This window comes from Phalacrocorax aristotelis, chromosome 3, assembly GCF_949628215.1.
Source record: "Phalacrocorax aristotelis chromosome 3, bGulAri2.1, whole genome shotgun sequence".
NCBI classification, from domain to species: Eukaryota; Metazoa; Chordata; class Aves; order Suliformes; family Phalacrocoracidae; genus Phalacrocorax; species Phalacrocorax aristotelis.
In genome coordinates this window covers 100830148-100848082 of record NC_134278.1, presented here as the reverse complement: position 1 = coordinate 100848082, position 17935 = coordinate 100830148, and the positions used below count along the sequence as shown (strand labels likewise).

The window sequence follows — 17935 nt, the reverse complement described above, 5'->3', positions numbered from 1 at the left end:
TTTTGCCTTCTTTTCCACTACAGAAGCCTAACCATATTATAAAATAATACCTTACCAGCTGTTGTTGTTTGTCCATTACTTAATTACTGGTTCCAGAGCCATAGAAGGTAATTTTCCCAAACACGCCCTAAGCATTTATTCCAGAATCTATCTAGAGTGAATGTAAAGAGTTTGGATGCTGAGATTGGTTGGTTTTAGCACTGGGGGGAGTGGGAAGGTAGAGAAAGGAGGTATCAACATATGCAAATATCAAACTTAATTCTAACGGTTAGAAATTAACTGGATCTTTTGGTTTAAGGATTCATACAGTGCCATCTGCATTAACCTTCTCTGCATCACATTTAAAGGTTTTTCAGACTTCATACCCAAAGATTTTTTTCCATACAAGAAATTTCTCCCTTTTGAGGTCTCAACATGTTGCTTGGCAATACCAACCCATCTCGGGGAAGATAACCGCCACCCCTTTTCATCTGGTTGGAAGCTTGATTGTGTCGCACAGGTGTCCCATCCATCCAGAAACAAAGAAAGGCTCTGCAAGTACACTGACGTCACCGCAGCTACAGCAAGCACCAGAATAGAAAGTCAAATATATACTTCATACTACAGTCCTAGAGGAAGTCAGAACCATACCCTCCTGTTAAAGTATAAAATGAATGTGCCGAGATATGTGCCGGGAATACAAATTTAATATACCCTGTACTAAGTGACATTCTGTTTGTTGCATAGCAACAGGAATCTACTGCAGAAAAACAATATGGAACTTTTTTTTCCCCACTTGCCAAGCTACAATTAACCCCAGCCTTCCTGAGAAACAGACCATCCACCACATAAACACTACCCTTGTTTACAATCTCACCAAAAAGCACTTTCTCAGTTTTATGTTAAAATGATTCTGTGCATTTAAATGATTGTGGGGTATGGTGCTGCTGAGAGAAAATTCGTTACTACAGTGCATATGGCCAGCAACATTTTAACTCCATAGTAATGTCCAAGGAAAAGTTCTTAGATGCATAAAATTTCCATTCTTAAGTGTGGAATGTTTTCATCATTTTATATCAGATTTCTGTCATACTATGTAAAAAAAAAATTAAAGCTCTCAAATTCTAGCAGAAAAGCCAGTGGCTTTATTTCTAAATAGTTTTGCTTCATTTTGTGTTATGTGTGTTTGTTTCGGAGGCTGGTTTTGTTTTACAAAAAAATTAAAATTACCATCAATCCAAACTACTTCAAATTTAAGATCTGTTACGAATTTTTGAAGCTAAACTATGTGAGGACATCTAAACTGTGTTCCTCTTCACGGGAGAGAAAGTTTTTTGTAAGACAGTATGAACTGCATAAAATCCCTTCCCCAGAGAATAGAAAAATTATGGTCACTCAACTGGTTGGGAAATTGATACATCATAAGTTACATGAAAATATGCAACACCAAATTGGGGAGATTCCCCTCTCAGTTTTCTTTTTCTTTGGGGGTTTTTGTTGTTTGGTTTTTTGGGTTTTGTTTTGTGGTGTGTTTTTTTTTTTAAACACCCTCCCCATTGCCAGACAAGACCAGGGTAAGCTCCCTGAGAGTTACAACAAAATTATCTAATGACTGGGCTTTGGGGTGAGTCCACTCCCTACACCCACCCCAAATGCAGACCTGCTTGAAGACGGGGAGCTTAGTTCAATTCAGAAGGAAAAATGCAAGATTTCAAGTATATGGATGTTAAATACCTAGATTGCCACTATATAAATCACCAAACCTGAAAGCATTCCCAGGAGTTATACTAACAGCTCAGAATTCAGGCCAACATCACTTACAAAATATGTGCAATTTACTTAGAAGAACAAGTTAAGCAAAAAGGTTAAGATAGATAACGCAAAGTGGACCATTACTGAACAAGCTTACAAACGTTTCCCAGTTCAAACCAGCAAAGGATTTCTTGTACCATACGGTCACTTCTCTCCCTCTTTATTCACAGCTAGGGACCCACAGAACGGGCTAGACAGAAATCAGATACCTGCCATGCATCAAATATTGGGAATCCTAAACAAGTAAACACCTTCATACACAGGCAGCACACAGAGGTTACCAGTACGTATCCAAAACAGTGTTTTCTTTTCATTGTTGGGCAGGGAGCAGTGCAAGAGGAAAGGCTGCTTGGTTTACATCCATCTGCCCAAAGAAAAGGATGCACACAAATTGAAGGCAAGATATTCAGAGTATTTAGAACTGGCTTAACTGTACACTCTTCTATCCTGTGATGACTAACTAGGGGCTTCAAGAGGGCAAAAATAAAATCCTGCTATTAAGTATTATTAAGCATTAGTCATGTCTAAAGATGCAACCCTTGCAATGCAATCCACTTTTATCTGCATCTTACAGATCTACTATACACAAGTCACACTAGTGACCAAGACCACATCCACACACCACCACAGATGGGCCCCTCAAACAAAGCACTCTGAGCATTCCCCCCAAAAAAATGATTCCCAGTAGTCAGATACTTCAAAGGAAAATACACTTGCACACAGGAACAGTAACATTTGAAAAGTTTTTTCAGTTTTACTTTTTTCGACCTTTTTCTCTGCAATCCAATCTCCACTTCCTTTATGCAGACATCATGTTTGCAGAGTAATACAAAAACAAATGGCAATTTAAATAGTATCCTACAGGTGCTTACTTGTTTTCAAGCACCTAATTCATTATTCTTTGAAATAAGAATTATACCAAATACTGCCACTAGGTCAGACATCAAAACTACAAGCTACCTATAAAATAATGAAACACGCAGCAACATTTACCTGTATATGCAACATGCCTGCAACAACTCACACAGTACAAAATCTCCACATGGTGTCTCCAAAGAATTGAATAACCTTCTCAGGAACTCAGCTCTTGAATGTCTGAAAGGTTGCCCTATGTCCTGTTACCTACCACTGCAGCAGTTGATCTAATAAAAGATATTGCCTCTCCTTATAAAACCTTTGTCTTGTTTATATCCTTAGAGCAACACAGCTACAGCAACAGCGTTCACAAACAGAAAGGTTGTCTTGCAGGCTATCTTACTGCCATCCATTGGTAGATTTAGCTACTGTTGGAAACAGTGTCAATTACAGGAACATAGAACTGTTCTATCAGTGAATAAGAAATATACAGCAAACAAAAAAATACACAGGAATACCCTTTGCTTTTAAAGTTGTCTTTATAGTACACCAAACCAAGAAGGCTGAGATGAGCTATCCTTCCAAACTTCATGAAAGGACTAAGATATTAGCAAAATACAAAATGAAGTCCCTGAACCCAGCAGTCCAGATTTCTTCACCTCACAACTTAGTTGTAAGGTCAGACGTAAAGTTCAGCAGTAATAATTTTTAAAATAATTCATATATGACGCAGTTAACCGAGCCGATCACTAAACTAAAGGGTACTAGACTCATCACACCATATTGTGGAAACTGGAACAATGGTACTACCACAGTCCTTGAGATTACAGAACAAGATCTTTAGGATGCAAAATTTGTTTACTTTTTCTTTTTTTTTTTTTTTTTTTTTTATGTACTTGATGTTTAGGTCTTCTCCCTCAAGCTCAAGTAAAAATTTCCATGTGAAACCTATTACTGCATTTCTAGACAGTAGCTAAAAACCCCATGAAACCACTGAAATGCTCCGAAACATCATTCTCAATTACTCTCCAAAACATGTAACGCTGAAGAAGCAGCTGAAGTACTGGATTCAACTTCTGCTTAAGTTTATTAGCAACAACTTACTACTCAAGTGCTCTAGCCACTCATCCACTCTTCCTCCTACTCTCAATTAGACATGAATACCCTGCTAGCTTTCTAAGATTAACCTACTCCTCAGCCTTCTCTTGGTCAGAAAAACATTGACCTGGATAGGTCTTTCATGCCTTCGCTCACCCCTCAAACAGAGCAAAGTAGCGACTACTGTCTCCATATTCCATTTCAGACTAGATGGTTCATATCTGACTAGGAAGGCAGTCCTCTCTTATTTCATATACATACACCAGGCTGAATGGAGATAAAAGTATCAGCTACTTCATGCACCATCCTCCTGCTCTACTCATACCAAAATGATTCAACTGAATACATCAGTGTATAACAGTAAATTAAAATATAATAGTAGCTTCCCAGTTCTGACTATATTCAGAGACTCCTTGCAAAGGAGGAATATGCGGAGCTAGAAAAGTACCTCTAAAACTAATTTCCAAAAAAAAAACCAACCCACCAAACAAAGAAAATCAGTATTTTTGCTAAAGTAGTACATAACTACAACCAAACTATGCCTGCTCTTAAGTAATATGTTCCATCTGAGCTTCACCACTGATCATTTTCATAACGGTGCTGTCATTCACTACTTAGATTTACTGTCTCTGCCATAATTAGGTTCATTCGGATTAGGTTTCACTGTTTTGTTGGTCTGGCCACACCATCTATTTCAGACAACAGATAACAATGTTTATTCTGAAGTTGTAAAGTCCATTTAACTTAATCCACAGTAGCCAACTGCAGTTTTCTAAAAATGGGCTTTGTAAATACATTCAAGAACACAGTACAGGTTTTCTAGCAAAGCTTCACTGTGTTCAATTTTAAGTACAAATCCAACGAGTTTAAAAAAAAAAGTTCCATTAACTTAGTCTGAGTACTTCTATAGAAGAGTCAGCATTGTTTAACAGACCAAGGTTTGCCAAAAGGATCACACACTTTCCTGAGATATCAACAAGAGTTCAACACAGGAGAGGAAATAAAAGATGTACACATCACTAGGCACTGTTTATAAAAGACTCCAAGCTTTTAAAAGAAAGTGAAGCACAGGAAAGATATTTTTATAGAACACTAAAATATACAGAGAAAACAAGTTTTCAAAACAAGTAGCAGTGTATATTGTTCATTGTAACGCATTACTGGCATGAACATTTACAGTGGCTAGAAAAGAAAAATTCTTGTGAGCCTAGAGTTGGAAGCTTGGTACCTGAAAAACACTTATTTAACAAAAGCTATTTCAAGAGCTAGTGATTTTAAGTAGCAACACTACCAGGTTCAAGGCCTAGATTTACTCAGAGCATATGCTTAAGTCACATCTGCAAGGCCAACTAGAAAGCTGAATGGAACCTAAAAATACCGACCTCCTCTTTCCACCAACGCCATTAAAAACACGACCAATACAGCAGTACTGAAAGTTCTGTTGGAAATACATGAACTACAACAGATTCCTGATCATCTTCCCATTTAGTATGTGCACTTTCAATCCCATGCAATATGAACAAAAAAAAAAATGCAACTGCAGCGGAAGCCTCCACCAAATATACAATTCTAGCTGATATGACCACATATGGAGACAAATACTGGTCTGTACAACTGAAATATAAAAGCATTTACCAGCAACCAGATGAAACCACAATAAAGTGTTCCCTCAACTACATGCCCTTCAAAGTGTTTCAGTTAAAAACCTGGTATCACTGTACAGTAACCAGCAATAAAGCGACAGCAGTCAGTGGCCTAAAAAAAAATTCAAGTATTAGTCTATATTTTAGGAAGTTCCTTTAAGGAGAATGACACACACAGAGAAACTGATTTCCTCTAGAAAGAAAATTGAAATATTTCTCTGGTTGCTATAAAACTGCAACTAAGGCATAATAAAGGCTCTAGCTGTACCAATGATAACCCTTGTTCTTTTACTATGTTGCTAAATTCCAAGTTTTAAAGCTTTTTATTTTTTAAACTAGGCAGCTGGTACGCTTAGAACATGCAACAACCTACCCTCACCTTCTTTATGGGAACAGCAGTAAGTATAGATTACTTAGTAACCTGATTCAGGAAACTGAAAAGAAGTTTCAAATTTGTGAAGAATAACAAAAGAATAGAGAACATTTGAAACAAAATCCGTCCAATCTTGTTTGTGCTGCAAGCTAGGAGTTTAGAGAGTTATTTCTGGCAACACACCAGTCCAGCAAAGTAGCATTTCTGTACCACCCTCTGGAGTGCAGTTTCCACTTCTCTCCCCCATGCTTCACTAGGTGTCAGCACCTTTCTCTATCATAATTGAAAAAACAAAAAAAGGAAAAAAATTAAAAACAAAAAACCACAACACCAACCTACACACTTAGAGGAGCATACTAGTTTTAGACTAAACTGAAACACTTTTTACTATTCTTCCTTTATATAAGCCAGCTTTGCACGGAGAATTTTCAGTGTGTGAAACTAAGAGCAGGTATTTTTTCTTGCTTGAATATTGATCGTGTTTTCTTTTAATGAGCCCTGCCTAAAGATTACTTATGGAGAACAAGAGAATCTTACTTCAACTCCTCACATTAACTTGTGCACTGATTCCCAAAACATGTGCTTATTATTAGCAGCTCAACTGGAAAGACTAATCCAAAGTAGACTGACAATTCATCTCACATCACACTGAACAGTCCTGTTTTCTCCACCGGGCCATCACTAGCATTTGGGCAGTAAACCCTGAAGAATGTCAAATCACCTCCCAAGGAGCAGTTCCATAAGCTGTCCCTAAGTGTCCACAGAACTATAACATTAGAAGCAGCACATGCGTAACACTGTCACAAGGTGGTAAGCATGACTTTTGCATTCTTTTTTGGAACTTTTTAAACAGTCATGAAACGGCTACAGCAAAGGAGACTTGTAATAAGTCATAGAACAAGTATCTGAAATAAAACTCAACGTTTTCCTCTAAAACCTGTACTGGTACAGAGCATTTTAAAACAAAACTACTTCCAACTCAGTTACTTAGATGCATGGTTTTAGTTCTTAGGTTAGAAAATTGGAAAGTTAAAATAAGGTAGCGCAGCCATTTCTAAAAGGGAAAAAAGATTCTGCACATTATTCAACCAAAAAAGCTATACAGAAACCTCATTATTTTCCAGGTTTGTGAGAACACATGGGAAGTTAGGGCAGGGGAGGGACAGTAGGGACACAAAACACTGGCAGGTTTAATACTGACAGATAAAAAATGCTCCCGTATTAATCCCAAGAGAGGTGCCAACCGCCCAAGAACACAAGGTAGTTTTATACAATTCACCAGGACTGGCAGGGAAAGGCAGGGGTGGGGTGGGGAAGTGAGGTAGGCACCACCTACTTAAGTATATTGAAGCTGTTCAACAAGGCTTGTGTGGCTTCTGTCTCTGCCACATTTACTTTTAGCTACTACTAAAAGTCAAATTTTCTGAATCAAACATAAAAAGCACATATCTTCTGCTTTCTCTCAACACTACAGCACTCTTAAAACCTAAACATGTCTGGATGTTTAGAGAGCTGGCACATGTATTTCTACACTGCTGAGTGGAAGCAGGCATGAACTATCAAGAGCAATTTTAGATGAAAGGTCAAAGTACAGAAGGGAATAATATCTGTTTCACAAAATACATTTGCTCTCTAGTAATGAAAGCAAATTACTCTATCCAGTGGTTCAATAACCTACTTCTACAATAGTTCTGCACAAAATGCACTGGCATGGCAAGAAGCAGTTCTCATTACTAAGTATTTCCAATCACAAGCCTAAGGCAGTGCCACGATACATCACTTAGGGCATAAGCATGCTAGCAAAGCATCCGCTGAAACAGGTGCTGGAAGAATAATTCCTCTCCTTTTTATGGAAGTCTAGAAAAAACACACTTTTATGCTATAGTGGTCTGAAGTAGGGCACTAACTAACTGGGTCTTGTTTTCTGACCTCTAACAACAAACATGACACCCTGAATCAGAGTCAAGAAAAAAACTTGTACATACCCTTCCAGAGAGCATTCCTGAATTACACACTCTCCCAGACCGCTTCTAATTTTTAGAGGCTGACAACATAATTGCTCAGATGACCATAAATAGCTTTTTCTAAAAAAAATTGTATTCTGATCCCCACACCCTCCATTCACACAGTAATCTTTTAAAGACTTATACTTTTACTACCAAAATAATTCACTAAACTATCCAGGGACCTTGAGGGCAAAACAGTTGTCAAATTCCATATCAAGTGGGCAGAAACAACCCGTCCAAAAATTACTTGCAACTGTCACAAATAAATTGCTAGCTGAAGACTGCACTTCTATCAGACAGATGACTCAGTCCATCTGTTAGTTTACTTAAGAACAAGGAAAGTAACCTGAACTCTTGCATTCACCTGAAAAGGAAAAAAAAAAACCTGCCTACACCACCAATTTTACTCTTGAGATATGAGCAATTTTAGGAACTATATTGGTTGCAGTTATGCGTATCCAGCCTAATTTAACTGCACTTCCAACATTTTGTCAAATATTTCTCAACTAAATTAAGCTTTCTGCTTCAAATATGCTATTTGTGCAAGTGCCTTTGCTTTAGTTTTAATACAATTCCAAAGCGTTACCCTACATCTTGATGTACACAATAACTTAATGCCACCATTGAAATTAATGGCTCTGCTACTCTGGTATTTATTACCTTAAATAACTGCAGTTATTGCAGCAGACCGAACCATACTGTCACTAATAATACGATGCTGTTATACCACTTTTCTGGAAACCCTGGGAAACGCGTGTGGATTCCTTCAAGAATTCCTAGTCCTAATGAAGGTACATGTTTTGTTACTTCTGCTGTGGGCTTTCACTCATGTATTAAAGACTTAAAAAAAACCCCAGTGAGTATGGTATTGGATATCCTAGCACTATGTTTAAAATATAATGAAGGCTTACTAAGCCAGGCACTGACTTTTAAATGATAACATGAATTACATGCTAAAGCAACATACTTGAGCAGAAAAGCTGGTGAATGTAAGTAAGTAAAAATTTTAATATGGTTTAGAAACAACAAATGTAGCTTTTTACCTTGAAAACACAAGTAAGGATACAACATGATTTTCTAAAAAGGCAAAAATCTGTAAGAAGTTAGCTGCTTGCCCTATTTAAATACAGAATGAATATTCACACATATGATACGCACAGTAGCCCATCCTAAACACAGATTAATATACTGGGCTCTGGAAATACTAGATTTAAAAATTCTAAAAAATACTGTTTCTTTCCCAGTTCCTGCAACTTGGGTAATGAAACCAGACTAAGCAGTCTGCTTTCTGACTAGCACACTAATGAAAAACAATTCTTTCCCACACAAAGAAATGGATGCAGTAATCCCACGAGAAGGCTGTACAGTTTGATTAAAAAAAAAGTCAGTATCTTGGAAAGCTCATTTATTTTTATTGGAGTTAGCATACAAAATGAGCTAGATAACAAAAAAAAGTAAAAATTTAAGAGAAATCTGTTAACCTTCACTGTAGAATCCCAGCTCTAGCAGGAGAGTTCTGTAATACAGGTTTCAACATATGCTTCAATAAAAGTCTGTTCACACATGTTCTTGCACGAATACGATGGGTTCTATTACTAGAACCGGGCCACCAAATTGTGCTATCACCTAGATCTCAACTACCTTTTCCCCCCGTCACCACATTCCAGTCAGCTAGTAAATGGAAACCTCACTGAATATGCCTATTCCTGGATACCTATTATGAGATAAGTGCATTCAGGAAAGTATATTAAGAGCAGTACTTAGTCAGCTAACCACAATACAATGAGAACAACAGGTGTCCATGGGAATCAACTGTTTACCTAAAGCGGGGGAGAGAGATACACGCAAGCTCTATTCAAGCTGGCTCCTGAAACAAGTAACTTCATACTTAGGCTAGACCATTTAACTGCAATACTTAATATTCAAAGTTTATCAGCAACCTAAAACCCCTAACAGATGCTACTCAAATAGCATGTAATTTTAATTCGAATACAAAACAGACTTCTAAAAGAATTAACTCTTGTGGTCAACTTGTACAGCTGATGGCTGCGTCTTACTGAATTGCTGACTGTTTTATAGTACAAAGATGCTCTCTACAATGTTTAGTTTTATTTGGCATAAGGAAAACGTTTGCTCTTTGGTAACTGACCAGCTAACCACTCAGACAAGATGCAAGACCTTAACACGAAATCATCAGAATTATTTCAGGCTTGTGACGGCTGAAGAATAGGCTCTCGCACATGTGCGTATGAAAGGACGGAACGGAAACTGAGGGCTTCCCCCCCCACCCCCCAGCTCATCTCAGAATGACTTCTAACGTTTGTTTCTTTTTGTGTTGTTTGGAGCAGCAACTGCATACTTACCTGCAGAACAGCAAGAGCAGAATGCAGTTTATGCATTCCAGGAGACCATCAATACTGCGTCAAAAGTATGTTTTTAGTATTAACTGCTAAGATTTAACAGCACCTGCGAATAGAGGAGCTATATAAGAAACACTAGTTGATTGCCTCATCCACCTTGTCACTCCTCCCCATCACGACTTGCCTTCTTGACCAGCAATTACACATTAAAAGGCATTGCCCAAACAAAACACGTCGTGAAGATATTGTTGAAACATGTTTCAGAAATATACCGTCAACCCTAGTCCAAACAAGTCCAAAGAGAGAGCGTGCAGTGAAAGCTTGCCATTATACTGGAGTCGGACCAATTAAACAAAACTGAGTCAATTTAATAGTGCCTCTGTAGAGAGAAAATACTCCTTTAACCACATCATTTTCTTCGCCTGCATAGTCTAATTGAGACAGTTTGCTTCTTTTTTCGAAAGCCTTGGAACTGAGCACTCCTGAGGTCATATATTTCTTTGAAATACCTGATGACCGCTGAACGCGACCATCCAGCTTGCAACGACATTAACCAGCTTAACGCTCTGCACTCACCAGCAGGTAGAAAGTTTCAGATCTATAATATAGTCATTTGCCTGTATTTACAAACTGCTTCAAGTCAACTATTCAAACATCTAAATAAGCAACCTAAGGGTAGGTTCAACCTAGACACTTTCCTGTTATGCTGGTTAAGAGAAATATTTGTGCTCCCTCCAAGCTGGCAGAAGTCCTAGTGCACATACAGTTACATCAGCGAAAGCATAGTCTTGCTGGTATAGCTTACTTCACTCAGTATCAACTGCACAACTAAAGTACTTTTTGCCAGTACAATAACCAAATTTACACGGGGCTTCTCAAAATATTTATGCCAACTCTTGCTAGATTAACAGTGGTCATTGTGTTGAAGACTGTCAAGATAATAATAATTAAAAAAAAAAGGAAACCTCCGTTTTAAAGGATGTGGATACAAACTGTGAGTTTTGTAAGTTGTAACTTTTCATTTGCAGGGCATCTGACTTCTACATGAGCCACATGAGTAAGTGAAAATAACTTATCACAAGCCTAACAAAGCTTAAAATAACATAGAATGTAAATACTTACAGTTAACAAAGAAAACTAGAGGGAAATACAGAACACAATTCTGAACAAAACAGCAGGGAGATTGTTCCCATGCTTCCCACTGAAATGCTACCCTTTCCACTGAAGGTGTACGCACATTGAGCTGGGAAGACGACACACACCCTTAAAGTTCAAAATATGCAATTAGGATTTTACTGTAATTTACAGAGAATTCTAACTGATGGTCAGCTTTTTGCAGCAGAGGAATGGGCTGATTTTCACCATACAAACCTTGCCAACCTATACTCCAAAGGACCTCACGACTTACGGTCATCTTTAAGACAAAGAAGGTTCAAATCCAACTACAAGCCAGACAATATCTTCCAGGGGAAGAAAAAGAAGAGCAGCTCGGTTCCCCCGTTGTTTACCCGGGGACAGGCCTACAGGGAGCACACCGTCCCCCAACAGGCAGAGACCAGCGCTGGGGCTACCGAGCCGCATTTCTCACCGGGTCCTGCGCCAATCCAGAAGGAAGATTATGGAAACAAGAGCAGGCACTAAAAAGATTGGGGGGGGGGGGGGGGGGGGGGGGGCCAGGGAGGCAGAAAATCGCCTTCAAATGAATGAGCCGGCGGGGAGCGGGAGTCCCCAGCGGGAAGGCAGGCGGGCGGGCGCCCACCTCTCTCCTCCCCCGGCCCCCAGCCGCGTCCACCTCTCTGTTTACATCCGAAACCTCCAAACTAGGCACTTTCCCGGCTGCCGAGAGAAGGGGATCCCCCCTTTACCCCCCCGGCGCCCCTTTATTGATCGCGGAGGAAAAAGCCCAGCTGCTGCTGCAATGCAACACGCGCCGGGCGAGGCGGAGGGGAAGCGAAAAAACAACACCGGGAGAGAAAGAAAGGAGCGGGGCGGCCGGGGCTCACGCCCCGCCGGGGGGCGCCGCCGCCAGCGCGGGGGGGTGTGGGGGGGGGGGGGTGGAGCGGGTCCGTGTCCCCCCCTCCCCAAACCGGCCCGGGCCCATCTGCCGCCCCCCGAGCGCAACTTGGCCGGAGACGGCGGGGCCGCCCCTCCCCCACCCGCCACTAACAATGGGCCCCTCCCCCACCGCGGGGCTCCCCTCGGCCCCCTCCCCCTCCGCCGGCCGAGCACCCCCCCACCCCCCCCCCCTCACGGCTGCGGACCGTTAGAGGAGGGGGATAACAGAGCACACACACACACCCCGCACCGGTCCGACCGCTCCGGGGCCGGCCCCTCACCTCATGGTGCTGCCCGGGGTCTGGGAGCCGCTGCCGCTCCCGCTTCTTCGCTCCGCTCCGTTCCCTCGCCGCTCCGCTCCCTCGCCGCTCCACAGGGGCCGGCGCGTCAAGGGAGAGCCAGACCCCCGGGCCGCCGCCGCCACCGGCGCCTCCCCGCCCGTCTCCGCCGCTCCCTCCGCCGCCGGGCCGGGCCAGACCACCACGGGGAGCCGGGGGGTGGGAGGGGACGGGAGAGGTGGGGGAAAGGGGCGGGGAGGAGCGAACCAACGCGCGGGAAGGGCGCGGGGGGGGGGGGAGGAGGAGGAGGAGGAGGAGGAGGAGGAGAACAGGCGGGCGGGGGAGGCCGGAGCCACCAGCGGAGCTGAGGGAGCGGCGGGGGGTGCGGCGGGAGGAAGGGGCGGGGGACGGAGGGCGGAGGCCGCGCCCAGCGCCGCCCGTGGGGGTGACCGGGGCTCGGCGACCCCCGCGCGGGGGGGCGGAACGGGACGGGCCGTCCGCAGGTGAGGCGGCGGTGGCCCCTCGAGGGAGGCTCCCTTAGCCAGCCGGAGGAGCGGCGTTGGCGGCCCCGGTCCGGCCCCGGCTCCGGTACCGGTCCCGGTCCCAGCGGCCCCGTGGCCCCCGAGCACCTCCTCACCGCGGCCCCTCGGCTCCCCGCACCGGGGGCTCCCGTCCGCGTCGGCGGTCCCGGGCGTAGCGGTCGGGCCGGGCTCGGTGCGTGCAGAGGGGCAGCCGCCAGACGCAGCCCGCTGCCGGAGCCGGGCGGGCGGGAGCGGCTCCGGGCGCCGCGGCTGCCCCTCGCGCCCTCGGCGGCGGCTGGCCCGGGGCGCGCTGGCGGGAAGGCGGGAGCCGTGTTCCGGCCCTACGCCGGTCCTAGCCCCGCGCCTCTGCTGAACACAGGTTCGCCTTCTGCTTTTAGTGCCCCCGGCGGATCCAGCGCACGGAGGGCATAACTTTAACCCGACTTGTGGTTCTGGCAAGCACCGAAATGCCCATTCTCTTTTGTCTCCGTGAATAGAAGTGATGAGCGTCTTTGCGATTTCCAGTGATGCTAAGGTGTCTTAGTTCTTTTGCATCTTTGATTTCATTTTTTCCCCCTAACAAATACCAGTGTTTTCTAGGGTTTAGTTATTAAAATTATTTAGTTATTACGAATAGTTATTTAAAATGTATGTGCAAAATAAATGGGTATCTTCTTTATAAATCTCTAGACTTCTAGGTATAAAAAGGTAAAGAATTTTAGAAATACATATATATCTTCTTTATATATTTCTGATCTTGCTTTCACACATTTCAGGGTTTTTTTACCGTGAATCTCAGTTATTTGATGCTATGCATAGAACCTCTTCCTTGATCAGTATGGCGTCTGAGACGGGGGCATCCACCGGTAGTTCATGGTGTCAGTAATGCAGACGAGAGGAGCCAGTCAATGAAAAAAATTGGTCAATTGTTCTAAAATACTACTTCAGGAAAAAGGAGAGGCTCTCAAACTGAAGCTAATGAATAATAGTTTAGTAAGAAAATTAATATGTTTTTACTGGCATTGGGATGATGTCAATGAAAATGTTGCAGTAGAGGTGAATCACAAAATGCAGATGAGTAATCAGAAGAAAAGCAGCATCATACTCTTAAAAATTAAGCGGGTATCTTTGACAACAATGTAAACACAGTGGGGAAAAGGGGACACAACTGAACCTGGTAAATAAATTTATCTTAATTGCTTCCAGCAAATACTCAGGACTAATGACTGACAATGGATGTCAGGTCTTAAGGAATCGTGTATTTTCTAAGATCTGGGCTTCCTCTCACCATAACATCCTCCAAATAAAAGGTTTGAAAAGAAAGCTGTTCTGACAGTGAAAAATATCTCAAAGGCAGCCAAATATAAATGTTAAGATCTATATCTAACTGATATATCTGTGTATCTATATAGATCTATCTAAGATGTATATCTAATGGACTCCAGGAGATACATCAGTAGAAGGAATGGCAGAGACAGTCAGAAGAAGGAGGGTTCTATTCTAAGATCCCAGTTGGTCTATACCAGAAAAAAACAGGATCATAATGTGGCTGTTCTGACACGACTGTTTGGTCATATTAGTTAATTAGAAGTTTAGCTGTGACAGGTATATAAAAACCACGGAAAGTATGCCCGGGCTACAAGTCTGCCTGAGAGGGAAGGAAAATAGCCAGAAGCTGTTACTCCTGCAAAATAGCTATTATCATTATTTGTGTTGTATTACGTGGTGTTCCTAGCCAAATCAGATATGGTCATAGCTGGATTTCTCAAGACATACTCTGTGGTACAGTAGAATTTGTAAAAATGCCAGAAGAATCATTTTGCATGCTGGCATCACAGATGTCACCAAGTGCAAAGTCATTCTGGATGCTAGCTTAGTAAAAAATCCCATTGAATTAATCTGTAACAAAACACTAAATCTGCAGTAACTCGTATTAGCAGTTACATGAGAAAGAGGGGAGCCAAAATTATATAGGGCGGTAATCCATTATGAACGTTGAGTGCTTTTTTCTTTCCAGGTCAATTTAGCAATGTTATTGTCAAGAAACTAAAGTAGTCTAGCAGAAAAATGAGTTAGTGTCGTGTACATATTTATGATATTGAATTATGCATTGAGAGATCTGTAATCTCTTGTAGCAGGCCCGTGTGCTCTCAAGCTGTAATCGTTCGATGTGTCCAAGTCACTTTGTGCGATTCTGCTGTTCGCTGACGGGATCCTCCAGCGGCACAGCATGGGTGTTAATGCCCTCCACATCACCTCCCACAGCTCTCCCTTCTTCTGGCAATGACAAAAACAGTGTGGCAGAAAGCCTTCGTGGCTGGTGGTGTCACGCTAATAACCTGGGGCTGCTGACAACTTACGAGGCACAGCCATGTAATGGCTCTTCTGATCTGTCTCCGAGGACCGTGTTTGTGCCCTCCTTCCTCCGGATCCAAGCAGCTCAGAATACACCAAAGCCACCCCTCCCTCTTGCATTTTCTGCTGCAGAGCTGGAACCAAGGACCAGAGTTCAGATGTTTCCAAAGTCTAAGCAAGCTCAGGTTGAGCAGTATGGTGTGCCTCCTCTCCAAACAACCCAGCTAATGAAGGCTTTTTGAATGCTAGAGAAATGGCTCACCCAGGCACAAACCAGAAGTGAATGTGTTTCTGTTTAGTATCAGCCAGATGCAAGAGGCTTGGCAGGCTACTCCTGAGCAAACCCAGCCGAGTCCGTCACATCTCATCAACATGGATCACCCTTCATACAGGGTCATGAGGAGGATGCATGACTAATGTTCTGGAGACATGAGGGAAATCCAAAAGCTTCAAAAAGCAGAGTAATTCTTCCTCTCACAGTGAGGTTTCTCCCATCTTCTCTGAAAGAATCTCCCACTTTGTAGTCTTTGTTTCTTTGGAAAATCTGTTTGTATTTAAGAGGAAAAAGTAGCTGAGATCTTCATATGTCTTACTACAGTCAGTGTCCTAGGACAGCAGTGCTTATGCAAGATCACTTTTGCCTTCAATGACCTGTAAATAACGTAATGCGGGATATACGGTCAGAGAGGTTTCCGGAGTGGAGGGAAGTGGATCTTTCTGGTGGGTTTGGTTTCTTGAAGGTTATTGTACTTTCTACTTAATGTGCCTAGAGTTTGTTTTTTTGAATATGTAGGAAAAGTTTTTTTATTTCACTTGTTCAGATTATTTTCCATAGAACTAGTATAGGAAGAAAATGCGATTTACTGTATAATAGAAGTGAGAGAACTGCGACGAAGCATTAACTTTCTCTCTGGTGATAGTGAAGGGCTTTCCAAAAATGGTGGACTAAAAGAAAATGGCTCTGACAGTGTGCTCCTGTTAGCATCTAAGATTATCAAAACACAAGTGAACTAGGTAATTTAATATATTATTCTCATCACTGGTTATGTTAATCTAATTTATAAATACATCTTTTGCTCTGGACCGGACACAGAGCCGACGCCTGAACCAATTCCATGAGGTCATGGTTAGCTGAACAAGATGAGGATCAGACTACTATATGGATAGTTAAAATATACCGGCTAGTGTAATTCTTCCTGTCTTCTTTCTTTCCCTCACCCCCAAGTCATTTTCAATTTCAGGTTGCCATGAGTCAGCCAACTGCTGAAGTGTTGCATAGCAGACCATTAAAGGAAATGCTTTCAACCAAAAACTCTTTAGCTTTATTTTATTTATGAAATTATGCAGTATTTCTCAACCATCTTCTGGGGGAGGAGGAGTAAACTATCTCTAAAATTCTTTAAGAATGCTAAAATAAATAATTATTGGTGTGACTCAGCAGATAATGACAACAATAGCCAGCAAGGTCTTTTCTTAAGGGAATAATGTTTTTGTTTTGTTGTAAAAAAGGCAAAACAACATCACCAGAAAAGGAAGCAAATCTTTTGCTATCAAACACAGTCCTTTGACTCCTGAATGTGAAGCTCTTCCTACCAGCATACCCTGCTCCTTGTTATAGAAGTAAACAATTCATAGATCTTCCATCAGGCACCTCCAAAGAGGAATGAAAACAACAGCTGAAGCTTTCCACTGTGCACCTTTCCTCTAAGGTTCCTAATAGTGCCCCTCGTACTGTCAAATAGCATCAGCAAGTCTAACCGCAAGCCTCTGTAGACATGAGTCTGGAGTATGGTATGTGTCTTTCAGTCTGTTCCCAGTAGACTCAAATATTTAAGTGAAAACTCCTTGAATAAAAAGGGATTGTTTTTCCACCCTTATATTTATCATGAAAAGAATTTGTATTGTGCTGCAGGCTATTCAGTGAGGGCTGAAGTCTCTTTTTGTGTAAGTACTGTCTATCAAGTGTAAATCGATGCATTGTGTACTAAGTGTAAAAATGCTTTTCTGACACTCACATAAATTATGATTGTTGTTTTGACCCTTGTCTTTCATTCACCTCCACTCAGTTGCTGACTTTTGTGGTTTCTGAAATGACATGTTGATTTAGGTCCACTGCGATAGACCAATCTCATCTCTTACTTTCCATCTAATTTTATACTCTTATCCCCTAATGGTCTTATTTGCCACCAGTCTGCATTCTTCTTATGCATTACCAATAAAATTTATTCATTATGTTCTTTGCTCTCCCTTGCTAATGTCTTAGAACAAATTGTACTTTGCTGCTTTATCTTACGCTGGAGGAAAGTCCAGGCACAAAGCTGGCCCAGGATTTGGTTAAGATTGTTTTGAGCCATCTTTTCTTACAACTCCAGATGAGTTATGTTTTAAGTTCCTCAACCACAGCCAAGGATTTGGGCCATTATTAATTAGTTGTTATTAATAATTGTTAAGTGCCTACGGTGCACTTGTAGCATAAAAAAAGGGGCAGGCTTCTTGCCTAAAAAAGCTGTTACTCTAAGAGGATGTCTACCCTGTAGTCTCCCATACCTGAGCTAGCTTTAAAATACTTAGCTCAGTTAGGTGGTATTAGTTATCTGGTA

The 17935-nt window shown here is 42.0% G+C and overlaps 1 protein-coding gene and 1 long non-coding RNA gene across 7 annotated transcripts in view; one reads left to right on the top strand and one right to left on the bottom strand.

Annotated features, from left to right (window-relative positions):
• ENAH (ENAH actin regulator) overlaps positions 1-13036 on the bottom strand; it is a 95130-nt gene extending 82094 nt beyond the window's left edge. For 3 of the 6 annotated variants that reach the window (XM_075088759.1, XM_075088760.1, XM_075088761.1), the window contains exon 1: positions 12463-12624. In XM_075088759.1, coding sequence (XP_074944860.1) covers positions 12463-12467 — 5 coding nt within the window. In that variant the 5' untranslated portion in view covers positions 12468-12624. Of the gene's footprint in view, positions 1-12462 lie in introns of all 6 variants that reach the window. The other 3 variants (XM_075088762.1, XM_075088763.1, XM_075088758.1) reach the window with 2 other exon arrangements.
• A 20-nt stretch (positions 13037-13056) lies between these two features.
• On the top strand, positions 13057-17570 carry LOC142055179 (uncharacterized). Its single transcript, XR_012659836.1, has 2 exons — positions 13057-16349; positions 16845-17570. It is a non-coding gene; the product is annotated as an uncharacterized LOC142055179 (long non-coding RNA).
• The last annotated feature ends 365 nt before the right edge of the window (positions 17571-17935 follow it).